This window comes from Bombina bombina, chromosome 3 (genome assembly GCF_027579735.1).
Source record: "Bombina bombina isolate aBomBom1 chromosome 3, aBomBom1.pri, whole genome shotgun sequence".
In the NCBI taxonomy this organism is placed as follows: Eukaryota; Metazoa; Chordata; class Amphibia; order Anura; family Bombinatoridae; genus Bombina; species Bombina bombina.
In genome coordinates, this window is record NC_069501.1 from 330,226,647 (window position 1) to 330,251,544 (window position 24,898).

General features: G+C 38.2%; 1 protein-coding gene across 1 annotated transcript in view; it reads right to left on the reverse strand.

The window, feature by feature from the left end:
* PRKX (protein kinase cAMP-dependent X-linked catalytic subunit) overlaps window positions 1-24,898 on the reverse strand; it is a 352,993-nt gene that overhangs the window by 9,939 nt on the left and 318,156 nt on the right. Inside the window, exon 5 of the mRNA XM_053706444.1 lies at window positions 23,281-23,376. Within this exon, the coding sequence (XP_053562419.1) occupies window positions 23,281-23,376 (96 nt within the window). The remainder of the gene's footprint in view (window positions 1-23,280; window positions 23,377-24,898) is intronic.

A 24,898-nucleotide genomic window follows, 5' to 3' on the forward strand; every position in this document is an offset into this window, starting at 1 on the left:
TGTTTTATACAAGCAATAATACAATAATTTTATACAAGCAATAATACAATAATAAAATGTGTTTATAACCTGCAACTGGGACGTAGCTAAACACATCTGAAGAGCCAATGATAAAAGGCATATGTGTGTAGTGACCAATCATCAGCTAGCTCCCAGTAGTTTATCTAGATAAACTATGATACTAGAGAAAAAAGTAAATTGAATAGTACAAGTAAATTGAAAAGTCACTTACAATTGCCTGCTCTTTCATGTCCTGTTACAGAGCAATATTATCAAAATCTTATTACCTACTTAAAACTGCCAAATTAAAATAAATTTGCTGCTGAACATAAAGAGATAGAAACAATCAAAATATCCATAAAGTAAAATTTAAAGACACTAGAGAACACACACTGTATATTATCTCCAATGTACATAATTAAAGGCTTTGATAATAATTAAATTTGTATTTTGTAAAGTGCACTAAATTTTATAGGACTGTGTACATGGGTGGGGGTTCAACTGCACTGATTTGTGGTAAAAATACATATACATCAAACAGTCAAGACAAAACCAATTAAAATGTGAACATGAGTGCTATGTTTCAAAGAGCTTGCACTCTACATAAACTTCTTTATGCTGATAGGTAAGATTACTAAAGGGACAGTAAACACTGAGGTTTTAATATAAAATATTTAGCTATGCGATAATGCAGAGTAAAACAACTTTGCAATATTCCTCATTATTTATTTTGCCCCTTTTGCATAATAAAGCTCTGGAAATTATGTACTTTCTAATTCTCCTAACTGGAAAAGCACCCTGCAGACTTCTCAAGGATATCCCTCTTACATGTATTTCCCTATTTGGCTTTAAATGACAACTGCAAAACAAAGCACTGTATACTAACAATATGGGTAGCCTTGTTGTCTTCAAAGGGTCTGATTACAAGTGGAGCACTAAATATCACTTGTGAGCAAGCGATATTTGCACAAAACGTTGTAATACCGGCGCACGCTAATATGTGCTGGTATTACAAGTTAAAAGAAATGCGAACGTGAGCTCGCCTTTGCATTGCTAGAAAGCATTGCGCTCATGGGAGAAAGCTTCCATAGGCTCCAATGGGAGCCTCGTTCTGACTCCGTCAGAGATGGCAGAGAACTTAAGAGCAGCGAAGGGGGGTAAGTAGTAGCGAAGGGGGGTAAGTAGTGTAGCATTTTTAAATATATATGTATATGACCATATACATATATGTGTTAATATGTATATATACACACATATTAACACAAATACATATGCATATCAGCATAATACATATACATATATATTTACATTACGGTCTATGGGAACACACAAGGGATCAGTGACGTTTTTCTTTTCTAGCAGCCCACTCCCACCAACTTTAGACCCCAAAAACTACCTAGTGCCGTTGTTTTAAAAAATTTTTAAAAATTGAACTTTTTCTTTATTATAAAAACTACAATGCCCTCTATTTTGAGGGCATTTGAGGGCACTTTTAGAAAATTACCCAGAGGTTCAATCTATGTTTCGAAGTGCTAATTGCTACTCAAACTTGTTTGCTGAGTGATAATTTAGCGCTCCACTTGTAATCTAGCCCAAAGTTGGATTAGCTCCTTCAAATAAGTGGTGGACTAGAGGATTAACTACTGAAAAATAAATGCAGCAAAACAAGGTGTTAATGTATTTTAAAAATGTTAAGATTGGCTGATATGTTATTCTATAGCAAGATATCAGAAGTGTATTTTTAATTAAATGTGTGAATTACTGTCCCTTTAAACATGATTCATATACATTACAGTGATGGCAGATACATGATTTAAAACAAAACTGTTACTAACGCACCATGCAAAGTTTAAATTATTCTTAACTACAGGGTCTTTCAACAGGTGGGCAGGTTATAGTGAGGGTCATTTTTCTTGTACTCAGACAGCTGAACTATGTGGACTTTCTGTAAGTGGGTGTTGTTTATTGACCTACAGTATATTATGTGTGTGGTTGTATGTGAATATGATCTCTTTTTTAATGGGAACCTTGGGAGTACTGTACATGATTATTAGGATAGTTATGTACCCAGGTTTATAGTACATGCTCAGTTGAATGACCTAGAATTTTAACAAGACAGCTCTTAAATATTTTCTCATTACAGATGTAAGTTATGATGCATCCTAATACACTGGTTCTTAGCAGATGTCTGGTGTAAATGTGAGGATGACAACCCATCCTAGTAATGAATAAGTGAACACTTTGCTCTCAAAATAAAAAAGCAAATAAATATTAGTTATTATGATTTTAGATGGCTTGCTGAATAAAGCATGTATAAGTAATGACTGTTTTATAGATCTTCCAGAAATCAGAGCTGGCTTTTGCTATGTGTTTTTTTGCACCACTAAAGCCATATGCTTTTTGTTGTCTTACAGCTTTAACAATTTACATTTCCACATCTGCAGTACTATTATTTATCTAACAGCAGCCTCTGTTTTTATTATCTAACTACTATACATGCAAGGCATCAAACATCTTTATATAGCAATTCTAGACATACTCCTGCTCTCTGTGGACTGGAATTAACTATAAAATTATAATAAAAAAAAAAATAGTAATATCTTATTTTATCACCATTGATTGTGAATTTAAAGATTCCAGTGCTGTATAACTACAAATTATGGAAGCACATTCTTTTAGGATAATTTAACTAAAAACAGATGAGGCTTCTTTAAAATTTAAACATATTTCTTTTTTGTTTTGCATCTAAATGATGGTATTATAATAAAATAAGAAATATTCCAAATATTAATAAAAAAAATAATAATATTTACTGTCAATACTGTCCAATCTTGTTTGTAGCTATGCACGTTTCTAGGTGGGGGTCACACAATACCTCCAACTTAGCCCCACTATTGATTCCACAATGTATATTTTTTACAACTGAGCTGCCACTTGGTTGCCAGTAACATACAAATTAAAAATGTTACCACTTTGCCAGTAACACACATAAACAGAATTGATTTGCCCCCCTTAACTGCCCCACACTTCTTTTTGCTCCATATTTGTAACTTGTTTAGAAGGCCTTTAACATTTAGTTAACACTCAGGGAAATTTAAAAAAAAAATATGCTTACCAGATAAATTCCTTTCCTTCCTGGTAGGGAGCTTCATTCCTTACTGTTGGGAAATACAACACCTGGCCACCAGGTGGAGACAAAGACACCCCAGCCAAATGCTTAAATATCCCTCCCACTTCCCCTATCCCCCAGTCATTCTGCTGAGGGAACAAGGAAAAGTAGGAGAAACATCAGGGTATAAAAGGTGCCAGAAGAAAAAATATAAAAAAGGGAGCCGCCCATCAAAAAAATTAATATGGCGGGGTCGTGGACTCTCTCTATCAGGAAGGAAAGGAATTTATCTGGCAAGCATAAATTATGTTTTCCTTCCATAAGGCAGGGTTTGAATAAAACCCTAAACCTCTTTATGCTGTAGGTACCTAGAGAGGAGAGACCCAGTACGCAACCTAAGAAGGCAGCCCTCTTTTCTGGTCTTGTCAAAAGACTAAAGTGTGGGAATCTGCCCCTGGGTGGTTGAGACTTGAATCCTATCCTGTATCCGTGAGATACAACCTCCAGGACCCAAGGATCCTGTACATCCTGGAACCAAGCATCTAAAAAAAGAGACAGACTGCCCCCTACTCGAACCGATCCCGGATCGGGGGCCGCTCTTTCATGCAGATTTGTTCTCAGCTGGCTTCTTAGTCTGTTTGGACTTATTCCAGGAGTGAACAGGCTTCCAAGTACTCTTGGGCTGCTTAGACTTGGAAGAGGACTGCTGTCATTGCAACTTGTCAGCACGAAAGGAATGAAAATTAGACAGTTGCTGTCCCTTAGGCTTATTCTTCTTATCTTGTGGTAGGAAGGCACCTTTCCCTCCGTTAACCGTAGAGATAATGGAGTCCAGCCCTGGACCGAATAAAATCTTCACCTTGAAGGGAAGAGAAAGGAGTCTGGATTTAGAAGTCATATCCGCAGACCAAGACTTTAACCAGAGAGAGCCGGCAGACTAGAACCGCAAAGCCAGCAGCCTTTGCATTTATGCAAATAATCTGCATATTCACATCACAGATAAAAGAGTTAGCAATTCTCAGTGCCTTAATTCTTTCTTGAATATCCTCAAGGGGAGTCTCCACCTCAATAAGCTCTGACAGAGTGTCGCACCACCAGTAGGTAGCTGCTCCAGCAACCGAGGCTACAGCTTCCGCCAGTTGAAATAAAAACCCTGTATGTTGAAACATCTTCCTCAGAATAGTTTCAATTTTTTATCCATAGGCTCTCTAAAAGAAGAACTATCCTCCAGAGGGATAGTAGTATGCTTAGCCACCGTGGAAATAGCATCATCCACCTTCAGAATGGAGCCCCACAAATCTAATTGAAAGTCAGGGACTGGGAATAATTTTTAAAAGTAGGTGAGATGGAAAAAAGAAGTTCCGACACTGATTCGTTACTAATAATGTTTGCCATCTTAACTGGCACAGGAAAAGTCAGAGGGACCTTCCTTTCTTGGTAAACCCTGTCTAATTTAGGGATCTTAGGCTCCTCAGGGAGTGTAGCCTCTGAAACCTCTAGAGTAGACAGAAACTCCTTTAATAAAAAAACGCAGATGCTCAATTTTAAATCTAAAGGAGGGTTCCTCCGCTGAAGGAGGTTTAGTAACTGAAGTCTCTGACTCAGAAAGTTCACCCTCTGAAGCTACAGAGGTTAACTCATCCTCGGATAGCTGGGATATAGTTGCTAAATCCAACAAATATTTAGATGACTCTAGGTCAGGAGAACTATGTTTAACCTTTCTCTTGCGTTTGTTAGAGCAAGGTAAGGCACTCAGGGCCGCAGACACTGCCGATTGTAACTGCAGGATAAAGTCCACTGGAAAAAAGCCCCCTGCAGATGGAGGATTAGCTGAGCCGCGGGGAACTGCATGTGGAGCAGGTAATGTAGAAAGGGTAGTAATTTCTCAGAACCCAGATTCCTGAGAAGTAGTCGGCTCAGAAGGGCTAATAGCGCTATGAGTTTTAGCAGGCTTGTCTCCCTTCTTAGACTTTAGAACAGTGTTTAGGCAAATGGAACAAAATTAAGCAGGTGGGCAAACCACAGGCATCTCACAATATAAACAGGAATTTTTACACAGTACAGAAGGAGCAGAACCTTCTAATGTAGTTTCAGAGTCCTACATAGCTTTGTATATACCCACAGAAGGACAATACAAAAGAAATGCTTTTATTTAAAAAAACCTGCACCTTAATACTTTCAATGGCTGGGGCACTCACCACCTCCTAGACCCAGAAAGCTAACCATGAAAATGCTCTCCTCCGGAATGATGTCTGCAGCAGGATCTTAGGAAATGAAAGAGGGACCGCACACCCAGTCACGTGGGTACATAAGACAGGGACTTCCCCTGCTATGAAAAAGGGTGCCAAGCTATTATGAGCTGCACAACACTTCAAAACGAAAGTGAAACCTGTTTGTTCCAAGCCAAAGACACACAGCATATGAGCCTAGAAAAACTCTCACATTAAGCAGGATATAAACACCCAAACTGTTAAAATAATCGCCCTGAAGGAGATACTAACCCTTGATCCTATTCGAGGTATAAAGGAGCAACACTGTGACCCTGTATAGCTTTTTAAAATTGTTTATAGAAAAAAAATAGGATCCTCCAGGATCCATGCTGTGGAACAGGGACACAGCATCTCATGTGAGACTGTCTTGCAGCAGAGCTTCTGACATGGACTTGAGGTTGTAGCAGCAAGCAGTGAAACTCGGTCAACACTAATTGCTCCGGAGCTGTTGGCAACAGTCTGGATGGGTTCACAGATAAACTTTCCTGCATCTCCAGACTCCTAACTTTCATCACACTCTCACTGAGAGGTTGACATGATTACTTAAAATGCCAGTCCTTTCTCAAAGGGAACAAACCCCAACAGGACTATCCAAATCTTCTGACACTTCTCTGCCACCTGCCTATAGTGACGAAAGGCAAAGAATGACTGGGGGATAGGGGAAGGTGGGAGGGATATTTAAGCCTTTGGCTGTGGTGTCTTTGTCTACTCCTGGTGGCCAGGTGTTGTTTTTTTCCCAACAATAAGAAATAAAGTTGTGGACTCTCCGTGTCTTATGGAAGGAAATAAATAATACGTTTCCGAGTAATTTTGTTAAGATACTAACTGTAGTGTCTGGGGTAAAATATTTCTGGTTGAATACTGCACACGTCTGACACCTTTAGGTGTGACCCTCCCCACCAAAAGAGTGTTTATCGGCCAGTGGAGCATTTTACACATTTTTTTTTCTTATAGGGCAATTAAATTCATTAGAATTTCATAATCAACAAATGCATAATAAAGAGACAATGCAATAGCAATTGCCATATTTTCTGACAAATTTCAATTGTCCTTCCATTTCCATACCCCCTGTATCATGTGACAACCATTAGCAATCAAAGACTCACATATATGTATAAACTGTGCACAATTTAATAAGGAAGTGGAAGTCAATTGAAAAGTTTTTATTTTTTAAAGTATGCTCTATCAGAATCATAACATGTTCACTAAAGTGTCCCCTTTAATCTTAAAAAGGACAATGTACTGTAATTTGTTTTCTCTCTCTACTGTGTTCCCAATTTGTATCAATTTTACGGACTGGAGTCTATTATATTGTTTACAGATAGCTCATTTACCTAACTGTGTGCTTGAAATAGCTGGTTTTACCTGTGAATGCCAGCGGTATACTGAAAATCTCAATTACTCACATATTGGTCTCACTGTTTATACTGAGATAAGATAAAGAAAAAAAATGGTGCAAATTATAGAGAGATAAGCTAATGAGGTCTGCTTTCCTTGGAAGCTCAGCCCATTTAGGACTAGATTAGAAGTGAAGCGCTAATTTAACCTGCGCCCCATAAAGGGACAAAGTTGCATGTTTATGGGCGCACGAAAAAATAAATAGCATTAGTGGCTGGTAACTACTACCGCAAGCTCGCAGTAGCACTTTACCCTAAGCGACATTAACCAGAGGTCAGACCTCAGGTTAATTAAAAAAATGTCACCCAATTGCCCCCCAAATAAAGTGGAAGTTCCTTTAGTTAAATTAAAAATATAAGCATTTAAAAAAAAAAAAAGTTATAAGGGGTTAAAGTGAGGGGATGTGGGGTGTTCGAAAAATATTGGCACTGAAAGTGCTTTACATAGTGACTTTGGGGTCTGTATTTTAAAAAGGTAAACATATATATATATGTATGCGTATATACATATATATGTTTTGTTAATATGTGGATATACAGTACATATATAACACATAGAATATGCATGTATATATTCATATACTTATATATTTACATTTTCTTCCCAACGCTGCATGAACTTACCCCCTGTGCTGCGCTAGGTTATTTGCCGTGTCTACTTGTAATACCCGTGCAACATTTAATTGCGCCAGTATTACTGAGTGCAGTGCAAATATCGCGCTTGCAAAAGAGCAATTTTGCACTCCACTTTAGTTGTGGTTACAATTAAAAGGACACTGAACCCAATTTTTTATTTTGTAATCAGATAGAGCATGCAATTTTAAAGCAACTTTCTAATTTACTCATATTATCAAATTTTATTCATTCTATGGTATGTTTTAGTTGAAAAGCAAGAATGTAAGTTTAGATGCCGGCCCATTTTTGTGAACAACCTGGGTTTGTCCTTGCTGATTGGACAGTACCAATAAACAAGGTGCTGTCCCATGGCTCTGAACCAAACATTTGCTGGCTCCTTAGCTTAGATGCCTTCTTTTTCAAATAAGAATAGCAAGAGACAATGAAAAAAGTGATAATAGAAGTAAATTAGAAAGTTGCTTAAAATTGCATGCTCTATCTGATTCATGAAAGAAAAAAGTGTGGGGGTTCAGTGTCCTTTAACAATTTGGTATTTCAATTACAAAAATAAACCCAAAGGAGCAATCCCCCATGCATTTTATACTCTGCAGCTGGTTTAACAAGTCATTTGAAATACATTAAAAGGAAACCAGTTTTACAATACACTGCTTTTTAATATAATGGATGCTTATTTTAAGGAATAGTAAAATGTTTTAGGATATAATATTTCATTCCCTAGTGCTTACTTTTCTCATCCTATGTTCTGTGGGGTTTGGGTGATTTACTGTTTTCCTGTATGTTTTCTTTGTAGCTTATCTGTTTTTTGTGGTAAAACTGTAATCTGAGTTTTCAAATACCCTCACATGTTCATTCTGTGCCGCCTGCTCCTACAGAAATGATTTTCATTCTAGTTTGACTGTAATGGTTTTTGAGTGATCCATTTTCAAGTCTGGTAAAATCAAATAGTGGGGATAATCAATTTTCTATTTGAATTGTGTTCTCTAATTGTGCCTAAAACTGAGAACATTTAATTGGCCCCTGCTCTGTTCCCTGCGTTATGTGCTAAGAATTGATTAGAGGAAAAAATGTTAGGCATATGCAGCTTCATGGTACCATGATAAAAGCTTTTCTAAGAAGAGGAAAAATTGGATGCAAACCTACCCCAAGGAAGAAACAATCAGCTGACTATAGTTAAATTCTTTTATATGTTTCTCGTGCTTCTTCTACATGTTGGTTGTGTGGATTCTTTACATAACCAGTTAATTCAAGGAAATCAGTCGATTTCAGATTATATATATACACACACACAGAGAGAAGCACACTCGCAGGAATGAACAACTGCAGTCGGTCAGTCCAGTGCCGAAATACCAGGCAATTCCACTCTGAACAAGGAACACAGCAACCCCAGACGATCGTTTCGGCCGTCATTGGCCTCGTCAGTGAAGGTGTAGCATATCCTCTAAGCACACTGAACAAGGAGTCCACATCTGGTTTCCCTTTTTCCCATAGGGAGACTAAATACACACAGAGAGAAGCACATTCGCAGGAACGAACAACTGGCTCAATACTATTGTTAGCCTGTTCTATTTACCACCTGGGTGCAGCTTCTTTTATCCCTGTAATGCTTTTCACAGAGAAGAACTTTCCTGTAGTATATCAGTCTGATCCCGCCTATTACGGTCAGTCCAGCGCCGAAATACCAGGCAATTCCTCTCTGAACAAGGAGCAGAGCAATATATACTACAGGAAATTTCTACTCTGTGAAAAGCATTACTGGGCTAAAAAGCTGCACCCAGGTGGTAAATCGCCATAGAACAGGCTAACTATGGTATTGAGCCAGTTGTTCGTTAATGTAAGTGCACTTCTCTCTGTAAGTATTTAGTCTCCCTATATGAAAAAGGGGCAACCAGACGTGGACTCCTTGCTCAGTGTGCTTAGAGGAATATGGCTACACCTCACTGATAAGGCCCAATGAAGGCCGAAACGATCGTCTGGGGTTGCTGTGTTCCTTGTTCAGAGTGGAATTGCCTGGTATTTCGGCACTGGACTGACCGTAATAGGCAGGATCAGACTGATATACTACAGGAAATTTCTACTCTGTGAAAAGCATTACTGGGCTAAAAAGCTGCACCCAGTTGGTAAATCGCCATAGAACAGGCTAACTATGGTATTGAGCCAGTTGTTCGTTCCTGTAAGTGCACTTCTCTGTGTGTGTGTATATATATATATATATATATGTGTATATATATGTGTATATATATATATATATATATATATACTGTATATATATATAAATAAAGCATGTCTTTAGTTTTCTGGCAGAATATTTCAATAAAATGTTGAGGTGATTTGTAGAATCCATTTAAAAAATAGATTTATAGATTTTGATAGTAGGTAAGATACAGAAGGTCCATCAGGTAAGCAGATATTTTCTTCTTATGTGTAAGCTGAAAGCCTTTGCATATCCCAGACATTCTTAAATTCCCTTACACTGTGTATTTTAACCAACTTTTCTTCCATTCTGTTAACAATTGCGTCAACACATTACTCCTGAACCTGTTACCCTGCAACTTAAGGTCATAACTGCCACATACGTTGGGGGGTTTCCACAGGTTTGGCAGCTTCTCGCCTGCAGATTCTTGGCCAGGGCAAATCTCCCGTTTTTTTTTTTTTTAGGGACTGTTTCAGCTCTACCCAAGACATGCCCTATGCTGCCCACAACATGACAGCCTCTCTATCCCACCTGCCCATGTATCAATATGTATGGAACCAAAAAATATAGTGTTTGATTCCAGGGGGGAAGTTTAACATATGTTACACTGCAGTTCATCAGGAAATAGTTAGTTGATGAGTAAGGCAGTTACACAGACATTAACTGTAACAAGAGCTGAGATTTATGCATTCTGTTATAAGATGTTCTTTTAATAAATTTGTTAAAACTGCAACAGGAGTCTGAGAGACTATCTTATAAACAGCAGCTTTATACATGGTGGCAGCGGATGTTATTTGAGAAATACACCAAAAGAGGATATGGAAGGTTTAAAACCACCAGGTCTGCTGGATTTTCAGGCAAGGAATCTGTCTCAGGCATGGAAGAGATGGAAAGAAGACATTCTTTTATACACAGACCTAATCATGGCTGACAAACCAGAGGAGATGAAGGTAAAATAGTTCTTAATTGGAGAAAAAGGCAGAGAGGTAAAAGATACCCTTCTCCCAGAAGCAGCAGCTCCCACACTAGCTCTGCTAATTAAAGCATTTGATGATTATTGTGAGCCAAAACAAAATGAGACTGTGGAAAGATATAATTTTTTTTCAAGATGTCAGAGGGAAGATGAAGGAATAGATGCTTATGTCACAGATCTGCGTACACTGGCAGCCACTTGCAACTTTGGTAATATAAGAGACTCATTAATCAGGGACAGGATTGTATGTGGCACAAGAGACACTAAACTTAGAGAATACCTACTGAGACGAGTGGATTTAACACTGGAAAAATGTATTCAAATAGGTAGAGCTGCTAAGCTGTCTAAAGAGAGGGCAAAGATCATTGAAGGTTCCAGCACGAGTGCAGTGTCAGTCCATAGGATGGACACAAGTTACACCCTTAGGAAGGGTCATAACAGAATGACAATGACTCCAGACAAGACAATACAGTGTATCTATTGTGGAAAGCGTCACGAAAAACTGAAAGAAAAATGCCCAGCATTTGGAAAGAAATGTAAAGGGTGTGGTAAAGCAAATCATTTTATTAGCCAGTGCCGTGCCAATACACAACAAAGAAAGTCAACAGTACAAGCTGTCTATAGAGAGACTGAAGAATAGAGAGACTGAAGACTTAGAGGAATATGAAGACATTCTGGGTCTGACCTTGGAACCAGCTTTTCAGATTTGTACATTTAAGAAAACAGTAAGCAGATTTCTATCCGCTTTGTTTGCTACTATGCTAATTGACCAGCAAGCTGTTAGATTCCAAATGGATTGTGGAGCAGACTGTAATGTCATACCAGAAAGGATGGTGAAAAACAAATGTAAAATTTTACATTGTGATAAAATTCTAAGGATGTATAATAAGAGCACACTGAAACTAATTGGGATATGTAAGCTCAAAATAAGAAACCCATGCAACCAAGAGTTATATCAGGCTGAGTTTGTTGTAATTGACACAGAGGTGTGTAATCCTATACTAGGAAGTAGAGCTATACAAGTTATGGATCTGATCTCAGTGCAACACCAAAATATCCTAAACGTTGAACAAGACGGCAACCACCCAGATGCCACTGTGTGGGGCTGGTCAGCCATCAATAAAGAGTATGCAGATATTTTTCAAGGAGTAGGCTGTCTAGAAGGAAAACTAAAATTGGAAGTGGATGCTCTTGTACAGCCTGTTAGACTTCCAAAAAGAAAGGTTCCTGTGTCATTACTCAAACCCCTTAGAGACGAGCTTACCAGTTTAGAAAAACAGGGCATTATAACTCCTGTAGAGAGAAGTACAGACTGGATTAGTAGTATGGTGGTAGTGAAAAAACCATCAGGGAAGTTAAGAATTTGCATTGACCCTAAGCCTCTAAATAGGGCTTTGAAAAGGAGCCACTATCCTTTGCCAACAATTGATGATATACTCCCTAGCAAAAGCAAGGATTTTTTCAGTATGCAATGTCAAGAGTGGATTTTGGCATATTGAATTAGAGGAAGAATCCAGCTATTTGACCACTTTCTCTACTCCTTTTGGCCGATACCACTGGGTTAGAATGCCTATGGGTATTAGCCCAGCCCCAAAAGTGTTCCAGCGAAAACTAAATCATGCACTGGAGGGGCTACCAGGTATCAGGATCATTGCAGATGATATTCTGATTGTAGGAGAAGGCGATACCGATGTGGAAGCTATTCAAGACCACAATCAAAAGTTGAAGAAATTACTAAATTGTTGTAGAGAAAGACACATCAAAATAAAATCCAGAAAAATTTCAGCTAAGGAAAACAGAAATGCCATATATTGGTCACTTATTATAAATCCAGGGACTTCAAACAGATCCAAATAAAGTAAAAGCCATTACTGAAATGCCCAGACCCTCAGATGTTAAAGGAGTACAGAGATTTTTGGGGATGGTGAACTATCTTTCTAGGTTTTGTGAAAACCTCTCAGATGCAGGTGAACCACTGCGACAACTAACCCAGAAAGGTACAGGTGTGGGAATGGACAGAGGTGCAGGAAGAGGCCATTTCAGCAGATCAAATAAAAAATCAGCAGTGCACCAGTGCTTAAATATTATAACCCAGACAAACCTTTAGACTTCAATGTGATGCATCAGAGAAAGGTCTGGGAGCAGCACTGATGCAAGGTAAACAACCAATCGCTTTTGCAAGCAGAGCAATGACAGGACAGAGCAAGGTTATGCACAAATAGAGAAAGAGTTATTAGCAGGTCCTATTTGGAATGGAAAAATTTCACCAATTCACATTTGGGGCAGACAGTAGCTGTACAAATCAGACCATAAGCCCCTTGAAAGCATCATGAAGAAACCCTTACTTAAAGCACCAAGACTCTTCAGCGTATGATGTTACGGCTTCAGAAGTTATGATCATGTATCAGATACTCGAATGGAAGATAAGACAAGGGGCGCGCAACATAGTGTGAAATCGTTTAAAACAACAAATATGAAGAAGGATGTGCAAAAAAAACTACTACACAAGGAAAGTGGCACCTTATATGAATAGAGGTGCGATTAAGCAGGCATGACATTCAAATTCCAGCAGTCAATACGCTGGAGGTCTCACCCAGAGACCTGTGGGAATCCAGATAGGCGTCTAGAAAGTAGCACCCACGTTTTTTAGGGCCAATGGCCGGACCAGGTGAGCTGCAAGCTGATAGTTGTTTCTCCTGCTGCACTCACGCCACAGAGACTTGTTCTCCAAAACTGACTGTGTCAGTTTTATGAAAGGTTTCCGTGGTAAAAGTCCTGTTTCAAAACAAGTGGATCGTGGAAAGAAGCAAAAATACCGGGTCGTGGTATTAAAACAAACAGTATTTATTTGCAACGCGTTTCTCAGAGTCCTATTCCAGACCGTTTCATCAGGCATAATCATAGTTAACAATAGAGGGATCTAGTTTAAACCCACAGTGACCCGAATGAAACAATAGGTCAACTCTATTATACAATGGGTTGCAGATTGCAAAAACATTTAACTTTTGATACATTGTATAAATTGGTTTGATCATTGTGACCGCACAGATTAACACTTAAATAAAAAGTATATTAAAAAATCCTATTCGCAATTACGCAAATATATCTGGAAAAAAATATATCATAAGTAAACTGGACATATATTAACATGTGTGTATATGTATATCTCATCTCCTGTTGGATTCGAACCCAGGACCTAATGTGTGCTAGGCATGGAAAAATCAAAAGGGCTACCTTTATGTCTTGTTTAAACAATCCAACCAGGAATGAATATTATAATCATATCGCCTCTCTTTCCTCTAAATTATATTACATTAAAGGAATGGTAAATATGATTTTTTTGTTTCCTCCATATAAAAGATAACCTTGACAATGTATTCTGCCACCAGCCACCGCCACCTGCAAGCTCTTTTTTTTCAGCGAGGATCAGACAGCAGAGGGAGGGGGGGCGGTACCGCTGCACTACAGAAAAAAAAAAAAAGCTGAGAATGGCAGGGAAGGGGAAGGAGGGAGGGAAGGAGAGGGGATCCAAGTGGATGGGGATTTGGCCAGGTACATATAATGGAAAGAACTATTAAAATAAAAGTTTTACTTTCATATGCCATAAATATTATCATCACTTTTAAGAATCACAGTTAGGCTCTTTACTATACAGCCTACCAGTCTAATGTCACTTACCTACATATATCACTTGCATGAGGTTCCGTCCTGTGTTTCTATAATATTTATAAATGGGGTTTAAACATAAAAACCTCCCTCTCTACTGGTCACATTTGTTTCCCGGTAAGATTCTCGATTCCAAGAGCTACATATTTTCTGCTGGAGGCAGGAAGCTGGAGGGTATCCATGTTTAGCCCCCTTTTATTAGAGAACTGAGGGAGGTCTGCTCATACAAATATCAGGATGATAGCTCACAATGCTGGTGACTGGTTAGAGAAATCTTTATTTTTTCATAAAAAGTAAATGCTTAATAATTAGTAGTAGTATTTAGTAATTAGTAGTTAGTATTTATAATTAGTAGTAGTAGTTATAAAGTAGTAGTAGTAGTTATAATTAGGAGTAGTATTTTAACAAAGCCTTTGCAATTTAATGTATACCACTAGGATCTAATAGCACAATAAAAGTGTACTATGATGACCTTACTTGGACAATATTAAAGGAACATGAACCCAACTGTTTTATTTTTTGATTCAGCTAGAGCAGGGGTCGCCAACCTTCGGACCGCAGGACCACTAAACTCATAATTTTGAATCCTTGGACCACTAACATGATTTTTTTTTAAAAGGTACATAACCTGTATAATGTGTTGTATATTTAAACCATAGGATAAGTTTACATAATGTATATATTTACACATTTTTAAGAATAATTTTTGAAATTAACGACTGAATGACAGATGAAGGGTGAGTGTCAAGTTTTGAGCTGCAAACAGAGAAGCAGAAAGTGGGGGGGGAAAGTATTATGTTCAAAAGGACCACAAGACTTCCAGTTACCTCCCCAGTTAGGAATTGTTCAAAACTACTTATGATCATGGACAGACATTGGAGTCATAAATTAAGTTTATATCAGAAAGCTCTCAATATGGATGTTAGCTAACCACGACTGATGATACTGGCAATTACTATAATACTGGTAGGATATGGCTGATCTGCTGGATGGCAATTACTGGAATTCAGGTGGAATGGCTTTGTGTGCTGGAAAATTATTAGAATTAAAAATAATTGATATTTTAATAAAAAAAAAGAAAATGGAGGGGGAGGAAGACAAAACAGGTGATGTAATTCCATCTGAAGGAATTAGGAAAACTTCTACAAAGAGACAGGTAAAGGGAGGAAAATAAATGAAAGATAAGAGAGAATTTTTTTTATAAGATTTTCCTTTTTTATATACTATAATTACACTTTTTCAAGTCAATACTATATCAACCTCTCTGAGCAGCGCACCAGGCAGGAGGAGTCAAAGTATACAATCATAGCTTACGGCAAGTTGTGCAGTACTAACGCAATGTGTGTAGGAAGATTGCAATTTAACTCCTCCGTCAGCTTTCACTGATGTCCAGCCAGACACGAGGGTGACACGATCAGAGAAGATTAATTCGTGCTTGATGGTGTCAGGGACCACCAACATCTTCTCGTGGACCACCAGTGGTCCACGGACCACTGGTTGGCGACCGCTGAGCTAGAGCATACCATTTTAAACAACTTTCCAATTACCATCTTTTATCCAATATGCTCTTGGTATCCTTGGTTGAAAAGTGTAGGTAGACTAAGGAGCAGGGAGTTAGCTGTTTAGTGGTGGCTGCACATATATGTCTCTTGTGATTGGTTTACCAATGTGTTGAAGCAAAACTGATAATAGCAGTAAATTGGAAAGTTGTTAACAAATGTATGATCTATCTGAATCATGAAAGGAAAAATAACAATAGAATTACACTGACGATGTAAAGAAGTATGCTTCCATCATGTCTTATGTTTCTTTACAATGAGCAGAATGTGTCAGTTTTGACCAATCCTTTGTACACAGGTCTATATGTAAAACATGAAGGGACATTAAAGTGAAGGTAATCTTTGATGAATGAAAGTCCGTTTTGATTAAAAACTTACCTTTGTTTTTTTCACAGCCAGAGCAGCTTCCTCCTCCTGGAAATCTTGTGTTCACACATCAGCAATGACTAATTCGGCTTCCTTCAATCACAGCAAGGCCTCAGGCAATAACCACCCTGGGGGGAAAGCCATGATTGAGGAAGCCGGATTAGTCATTGTGTGAAGAGAGGATTTCCAGAAGGGAAAGCTGCTGTAGGCTGTGAAAAGAAACAAAGGTAAGTTCTGTAATCAAAACGGCTGCTTTGTAAACTTTGATGAATGAAAAGTGCCCCTGTTTTTAATAGTATTTTTAAAAAACAGACTTTTAATCACCAAAGTTTACCTTCAATTTAAGAAGCTCAGCATTTTGGTTACTTTTTAGTGGTTTTAAAAATGTGTTGCCATGCATTTGCAGTATGAATAATTATCTCTCATATCATTGCAAGTCCTAGCAGATGGTTTTATTGTCATTTCAAAATATTAAAAACCATTGGAGAATGTAATACCTTTGCATTAATATTTATTAACACTAGTACATATTACAATCAGCATTAGTTTCACTAAATTACTGCTTTAAAGGGACATGGGGTGAAGTATTGTGCTTTAATTCCTCACTACCAGTCCTATACAACATTATTTTAAAATGATGCATATTTTATTCTAATATCTGTCTCAGCACTTTTTTTTTAAAGCATAGACTGGTTGCAATTCAACCAATCAGAAACCTTATTACCAAAGCTGTTGTAGTGCACTGTAGAAGATAAAAGGCAGTGCTTCTATCATTGTATAAATCAGCCCCTCCAGTTTTTGTTGGGGCTACACTGCTCTAAATGCCCCCGAGTCTAGCTTCGCCTATCATTTTGAGTGTTTTATTAGTGGGTGTTTCCAACTATTAAGACATCTACAGTTGTGTGAGGGTGCCAATAAATGGTATCTCGCCCCTTCAAACAGAAATGCAAGAGTTATGGAAAGCAATAATTACACCAGCAACACTTAGGAAGGCAAACTTACAAAATGGTTTAAGTAAATGTTTGTAATTGTAACAAATGCACACGTCTTTTGCTATGGTCAAGATAGAATCAAAGGTGTCTCAAGGGACTGGTCTTGAGTGTAACCAGGCGTATTAGAGATATGTTCCAGAAGATTCATCCCACACCATTACCCAGCATGCAGGATTCACAAAGACTCCCTGGGAAGTATTTCATCTTGCGTCTTTTCTCAGTTTTTCTTGTATTTCTGTTTCAACTGTTTTCAAGGGGTTTTTTGTGCATATATTACAGATGGCTATTTTATAGAGAGTCATTTTTATTTTTATTTGTTTGCCCTGTAATATTTTGAAGGTGCATTTGGGTTGCTGGTATCCCCCAGCAAATCACAGATATCCGCATTCAGTAGCCTCTTTGGAAAAAAGTTCATCACAGCCACAGAAGCAAACGCACTTGGTAAAAAGGTATCCAAAAGTTTATTGAAAAATGTTAAAACAGCGGCAAAGACTCAGTGCATACTGTTTTGTGTGAGCTACTCACTTGTGCACTGCTAGGATTAGCAATGAACAAGTGTGTTGTCCCATAAAGCCGCTGTGATTAACTTTTCAGAAAAGGTTAGCTGAGTGCAGATATCTGTGATTTGTTACCGGTTGTGCTGAATCTTCTGACGGAGGCGCAGGTTATCTGGCACCTTTCTTTCCTTGTGTAAGAGGTAACAGTCCTAACACTGAAGAGACACAGGCCAGCGGGATCCCCCATAAGGTTACAGAGCGCTACAGGTGTGTGTTGTTTCTGTGCTGAAACATAAATGGTACAGGATGGATGCAGCTTCATTGGTTGGTTAGAATGGAGAGCAATTTGTGGGTGTGACCAGGAGCCATTACGTTCAGTTATGCAAGTGGTAACTCAGGATTAAATTGTGCAAATTTGTGCAACAGCAAATTGTGTTTTATACAGTTTGGAATATTACTGAAAGAAAAGAATGTGATGCATTATGTAAAACTGAATATTCTATACATATATTACAGCTTGTTTTTTAAAGGATGTTTCATGTTGAAAAACAATCGGCTAGATTACAAGTTGTGCGGTTAGGCTAAAAAAGCAGCATTAAGAGGTCCTAACGCTGCTTTTTTTCGTCCGCTGGTATTACGAGGTCTTGAAGGTTTAGGGGTCACCGCACACTTCTTTGGCCTTACCACAAAAAAAACTTACGTAAACTTTGTAAAGTTTTTTTTCTATGGGACTTCCATAGCGCTGATATTACGAGTCTGTCCTGGGAGGCCAAAAAGTGAGCGTAACAACACCCTACCCCTGTCAAGAGTCCTAACGCATTTAAAAGTCAGTAGTTATGAGTTTTTATGGTACAACGCTGTAGCATAAAACTCTAACTAAAGTGCTAAAAAGTAAACTAACACCATAAACTAACTATTAATCCCTAAACCGAGGCCCTCCCGGCATCGCAAATACTAAAATAAAAATGTTAACCCTCCTAATCTGCTGCTCCGGACACCGCCGCCACCTACATTATATTTAATCAACCCATAATCTGCTGACCCCAACTTCGCCGACACCTACATTATATTTTATTAACCCCTAATCTGCTGCCCCCCCCAACGTCGCTGCTTTCTATAAAAAAACTTATTAACCCCTAAAACCCGCCAGCACTCCCAGCCTCGCAAACATTAGTTAAATAATATTAACTCCTAATCTGCGGGCCCTAACATTGCTGCCACCTACCGACATTTATTAACCAAGTAACCTGCCGCCCCCAACGTCGCCGCCACTAAAGTTATTAACCCCCTACACAATAAGTTATTAACCCTAACCCTAACACTGTTGGTCCTAATGCGCAATTGCGAATGTTAGAACACCCTCTTACCAGAACACTGCGTCCAGTGAAGCTCTTTATAACCCGGAAGTGATTGTATCTCTGGACGTCTATCGTGCAGAAAATTTGGGTGACAAAGACAAGCAAGATCTACAAAAATCCGCAAACTATCATACTACTGACCAGAGGGATACAAATCCTAGTAGTTCAGCGTACTGACTGCTGTTTAAAGGTCAGCCTGCTCAAATGCACTACTGTTTAGTGCCAACTTTTTTGTGAGTATCCACCTGATTGCCCCCCTTGTTTTCTGTGTGTCTTTTTTGGTACAGACGATATTGCACTATTAGGCGCTCTCTCTCTCTTTTATTACAACAGATCTACAACACTAATCTGACAGATTCAGCGTACTGACTGCTGTACTAAGGTCAGCCTGCCTGTATGCACTACTTGTGAGTGCCGACTCTTTTGTGAGTATCCATTTGGCGGAAGTGTATAGTAATCATATCTATTTGATCTCAAACGATATCACACCATTAGGCGCTCTCTCTTTCACTTCTAATATTACAGATTATCACCGGCTTGGAGTGAAGCTGCCTGCCACACTTGCTTATTGTAACAGCGACTCCACTCAACGTTTATTCATTTATTTGTTTTGTCTGGACTTTTTTGTATAAGCTTGATACTAATATTAACACGAATATAGATTTGTACTTTTCCAAGTGGTGTATGAAAATATCACTTTTTGTGTTCACATTGTGTCACGACACTAAAAACACACTAAGGATACAATTTTTATTTAACACACACTTTTCTTTTTATACAACACTCATACCATACCATGAACATAATTTGAACACCCATTTATTCCAGCACTCACAATCACCACACAGAGTGAAAATACCCCCCCTCCCCCATTTTTTGTGCACCCAATATTATATTTGCGCACCCTATTGTATGTTTGTTTTAGCATAATTTAAATAAATCTAAATAAATATTCCTATCATTAACTAAATTATTCCTATTTAAAACTAAATACTTACCTGTAAAATAAACCCTAAGATAGCTACAATATAACTAATACGTTACATTGTAGCTAGTTAAGGTTTATTTTTATTTTACAGGCAACTTTGTATTTATTTAACTAGGTAGAATAGTTACTAAATAGTTATTAACTATTTAATAACTATCTAGCTAAAATAAATACAAATTGACCTGTAAAATAAAACCTAACCTAAGTTACACTAACACCTAACACTACACTATAATTAAATAAATTAAATACAATTACCTAAATTAAATTAGCTAGAGTTAAAAAAAAAAAAAATAACACTAACTTACAGAAAATAATAAACAAATTACAGAAATTTAAACTAATTTCACCTAATCTAATAGCTCTATTAAAATAAAAAAAAGCCCCCCGCAAAAATAAAAAAAACCCTAGCCTAAACTAAACTACCAATAGCCCTTAAAAGGGCCTTTTGTGGGGCATTGCCCCAAAGTAATCAGCTCTTTTACCTGTAAAAAAAAAATACAAACAACCCTCCGAACAGTAAAACCCACCAACCACACAACCAACCCCCCCAAATTAAATACTAGCTAAAAAAAACTAAGCTCCCCATTGCCCTGAAAATGGAATTTGGATGGGCATTAAGCTGTTTTGCAAGCCCAAACCCCTAATCTAAAAATTAAACCCACCCAATACACCCTTAAAAAAACCTAACACTAACCCCCTGAAGATCGACTTACCAGGAGACGTCTTCATCAAAGCCGGGCAAAGTGGTCCTCCAGACAGGCAGAAGTCTTCATCCAAGCCGGGCAGAAGTGGTCCTCCAGACAGGCAGAAGTCTTCATCCAGACGGCATCTTCTATCTTCATCCATCCAGCGCAGAGCGGCTCCATCTTCAAGACATCCGACGCGGAGCATCCTCTTCTTCCGACGACTAAAACAGAATGAAGGTACCTTTAAGTGACGTCATCCAAGATGGCGTCCTTAGATTCTGATAGGCTGATAGGAATTCTATCAGCCAATCGGAATTAAGGTAGAAAAATCCTATTGGCTGATGCAATCAGCCAATAGGATTGAAGTTCAATCCTATCAGCCAATAGATTGAGTTTGCATTCTATGCTGATTGGATCAGCCAATAGGATTTTTTTCTACCTTAATGTCCGGGACGCCATCTAGATGATTGTCACTTAAAGGCACTTCATCTGTTTTAGTCGTCGGAAGAAGAGGATGCTCCACGCCAGATGGATGAAGATAGAAGATGCCGTCTGGATGAAGACTTCTGCCCGGCTTGGATGAAGACTTCTGCCCGTCTGGAGAACCACTTCGCCCGGCTTCGATGAAGACGTCTCCCGGTAAGTCGATCTTCAGGGGGTTAGTGTTAGGTTTTTTTTAAGGGTGTATTGGGTGGGTTTATTTTTAGATTAGGGGTTTGGGCTTGCAAAAGAGCTAACGTGCCCTTTTAAGGGCAATGCCCATCCAAATGCCCTTTTCAGGGCAATGGGGAGGCTTAGTTTTTTTTTAGCTAGTATTTTATTTGGGGGGTTGGTTGTGTGGGTGGTGGGTTTTACTGTTGGGGGGTTGTTTGTATTTTGTTTTTTTACAGGTAAAAGAGCTGATTACTTTGGGGCAATGCCCCACAAAAGGCCCTTTTAAGGGCTATGGTAGTTTAGTTTAGGCTAGGGTTTTTCTTTATTTTGGGGCTTTTTATTTTATTAGGGGCTATTAGATTAAGTGTAATTAGTTTTAAATTTCTGTAATTTGTTTATTTATTTCTGTAATTTAGTGGGGGGGTTTGTACTTTAGCTAATTTAGATTTAGGTAATTGTATTTAATTTATTTAATTATAGTGTAGTGTTAGGTGTTAGTGTAACTTAGCTTAGGTTTTATTTTACAGGTAAATTTGTCCCTTTATTTTAACTAGGTAGTTATTAAATAGTTAATAACTATTTAGTAACTATTCTACCTAGTTAAAAGAAATACAAACTTGCCTGTAAAATAAAAATAAGTCCTAAGCTAGCTACAATGTAACTATTAGTTATATTGTACCTATCTTAGGGTTTATTTTACAGGGTAAGTATTCTATTTTAACAGAGGGAATAATTAGGTTAATGATAGGAATATTTATTTAATTATATTTAAAGTTAGGGGGTGTTAGGGTTTAGGTTAGACTTAGGTTTAGGGTTAAAAACTTTAATATAGTGGCGGCGCGACGTTGGGGGCGGCAGATTAGGGGTTAATAAATGTAGGTAGGTGGCGGCGATGGGTTAGGGCCAGCAGATTAGGGGTTAATAATATTTAACTAATGTTTGCGAGGTGGGGAGTGCAGCGGTTTAGGAGTTAATATGTTTATTATAGTGGTGGCGATGTTGGGGCGGGCAGGATTAGGGGTTAATAAGTGTAGGTAGGTGGCGGCAACATTGGGGCGGCAGATTAGGGGTTAATAAGTGTAGGTAGGTGGTGGCAACATTGGGGGCGGCAGATTAGGGGTTAATAAGTGTAGGTAGGTGGCGGCAACATTGGGGGCGGCAGATTAGGAATTAATAAATATAATGTAGGTGTTGGCAATGTTGGGGCAGCAGATTAAAGGTTCATAAGTACAATGTATGTGTCGGCAATGTTGGGGGTAGCAGATTAGGGGTTCATAAGTATAATGTAGGTGGCAGCGGTGCCCGGAGCGGCAGATTAGGGGTTAATAAGTATAATTTAGGTGTCGGCGATGTCAGGGCGGCAGATTAGGGGTGCTTAGACTCTGGGTTTATGTTAGGGTGTTAGGTGTAAACATAACTTTTATTTCCCCATAGGAATCAATAGGGCTGTGTTAAGGAGTTTTTACTGCTGCTTTCTTGCAGGTGTTAGACTTTTTATCAGCCGGCTCTCCCCGTTGATTCCTATGGGGAAATCGTGCACGAGCACGTTACACCAGCTCACCGCTGACTTAAGCAGCACTGGTATTGGAGTGCGGTAATGAGCAAAATTTTGCTCAACGGTCACTTCTAGTCTTTTAACGACGGGTTTCTGAAAACTCGTAATACCAGCGCTGCATGTAAGTGAGCAGTGAGACAAAACTGTGTCGTTAGCACCGCATAGCCTCTAACGCAAAACTCGTAATCTGGGCCTATGCTTTTACAGTCCACCACAGGTAAAGATGAATCAGCTGTTTTTACCAGTCACTGAGAAATAGGGATTCATTTCCATTTGGGTTTCTATATAAGTTTATAGAATGGGAATTTATTGCAGTAATATGAAATATCTGTTTAATACGTATATCTGGGTCACTGTGAGAGTAAAGATTGATAACTTACTTCACATATAAATCTAAATGCCTTGGAAAGTCTATCTTGCCAGCCAGGATCTTCTGATATATTCCAAAGGGATTATCATCAAAAAATGGTGGAAACCTGCAAAACAGTACAAGAAAATTATGGATACATTAATTAAAGTCCATATGTTGATTACCATTTGCTTGTCTTCCAAGACAGTGAACAGTTGATTTTTTTTTTTATTACTCATGTGTAATAAATATTTTATTACTGCACTTTTTTTTTATAAACAAGTATTTTTAATAAATTGGGCTAAATCAGTAAACAAAGGATATTTTCCTTCAGGTGGGTTTTGTACCATTCATAAGGTCGCTAATTGTGCTCCACAAATAAACATTACAAACTTTCAGTCACTGGGCACAATAATGTTAGGTCACACAATTCCCCCCTAAAAGCTCTACCTTAGCCCCCCCAATCTTGATCCCACTGCTCATATTTTTTTAGACATTGCTTTAATCATTGGCTGCCAGTAACATACAAATAAATTATTTGACTTCTTTGGCTGACATAGCCAGAAGTGATTGATCCCCTTGATGGCATCTTATCTTCTTTCTGCTACATATTTATAATGAAATGAGGCATATAAAGCATTTTAAATTTAGCTAACACTCAGAGACTTTAAAAATTTTTATTTAAGTGTCCAGTACTTTTTGTAAAGATATTACTGGACAGGCGGCTGGACATATGGCAACCGTACCTCTCATTAGTTTGCCGTGTTGAGGCCCTGTTGTACACTATCTGAAAATGCTATAAATAATAATCAGACTATAGATTGCATTTCTATTAATCTGTCTTGTACTCTTCACATTATCAATAAAAGGTATAAATTAAAGAATAATAGTCTGTTGCATATCTGCATATGGTCCTGTTGGGGGCTGAGGCCAATGCCAGCAGTACTAGGGTCACTAACAACCACCTGCATTTTCCCCATGACGGCTTACATAGGATCCATTTGACACATTTAGAATTACACTACTTATAAAGTGACCTACATTCACATAAATCTTAGACTGTGTAAAGCCTGCCTGTTTGAAGTAAAGAAGACAGACAGACAGCAAAGCTCGCTAGAATGTACAGGAGTTCATCTCTGAGAAGACTCTTCACAGATATCTGACACAAAACGTGCATTGGGTTATTTGGCTTGAATTTTTAAAGGGATATTAGTAATCTTCAAATTACAAAATATGTCTTCAAACATACTAGGCGGGTTTGAAAAGGTTTGCAATGCATTATACTGCTTGGTGTAAGTTGTTTTTAATAGCCAAACTATGGCCACAACTTGCCTTACTTGGAGGAGCCAATCCAGACTTGTAATGGAATAGACAGTTAACCACTGTCTTTTTGTTACCACAGCTTGTCCGTTTTGTAGTTCTAATTATCTCTAATCCAATTACCCTGCCACATATCTGTCCCTATCTTGCCATAAAAGGGGCAGATAAAGAGCATGCCATTTTAAAAACTTTCCAATTTACTTCTATTATCTGTTTGCTTTTTTCTTTTGGTATCCTTTGTTGAAAAACATACCTAGGTAAGCTCTGGAATAGCAATGCACTACTGAGATATAGCTGCTGCTTGGTGGTTGCATATATATGCCTCATGT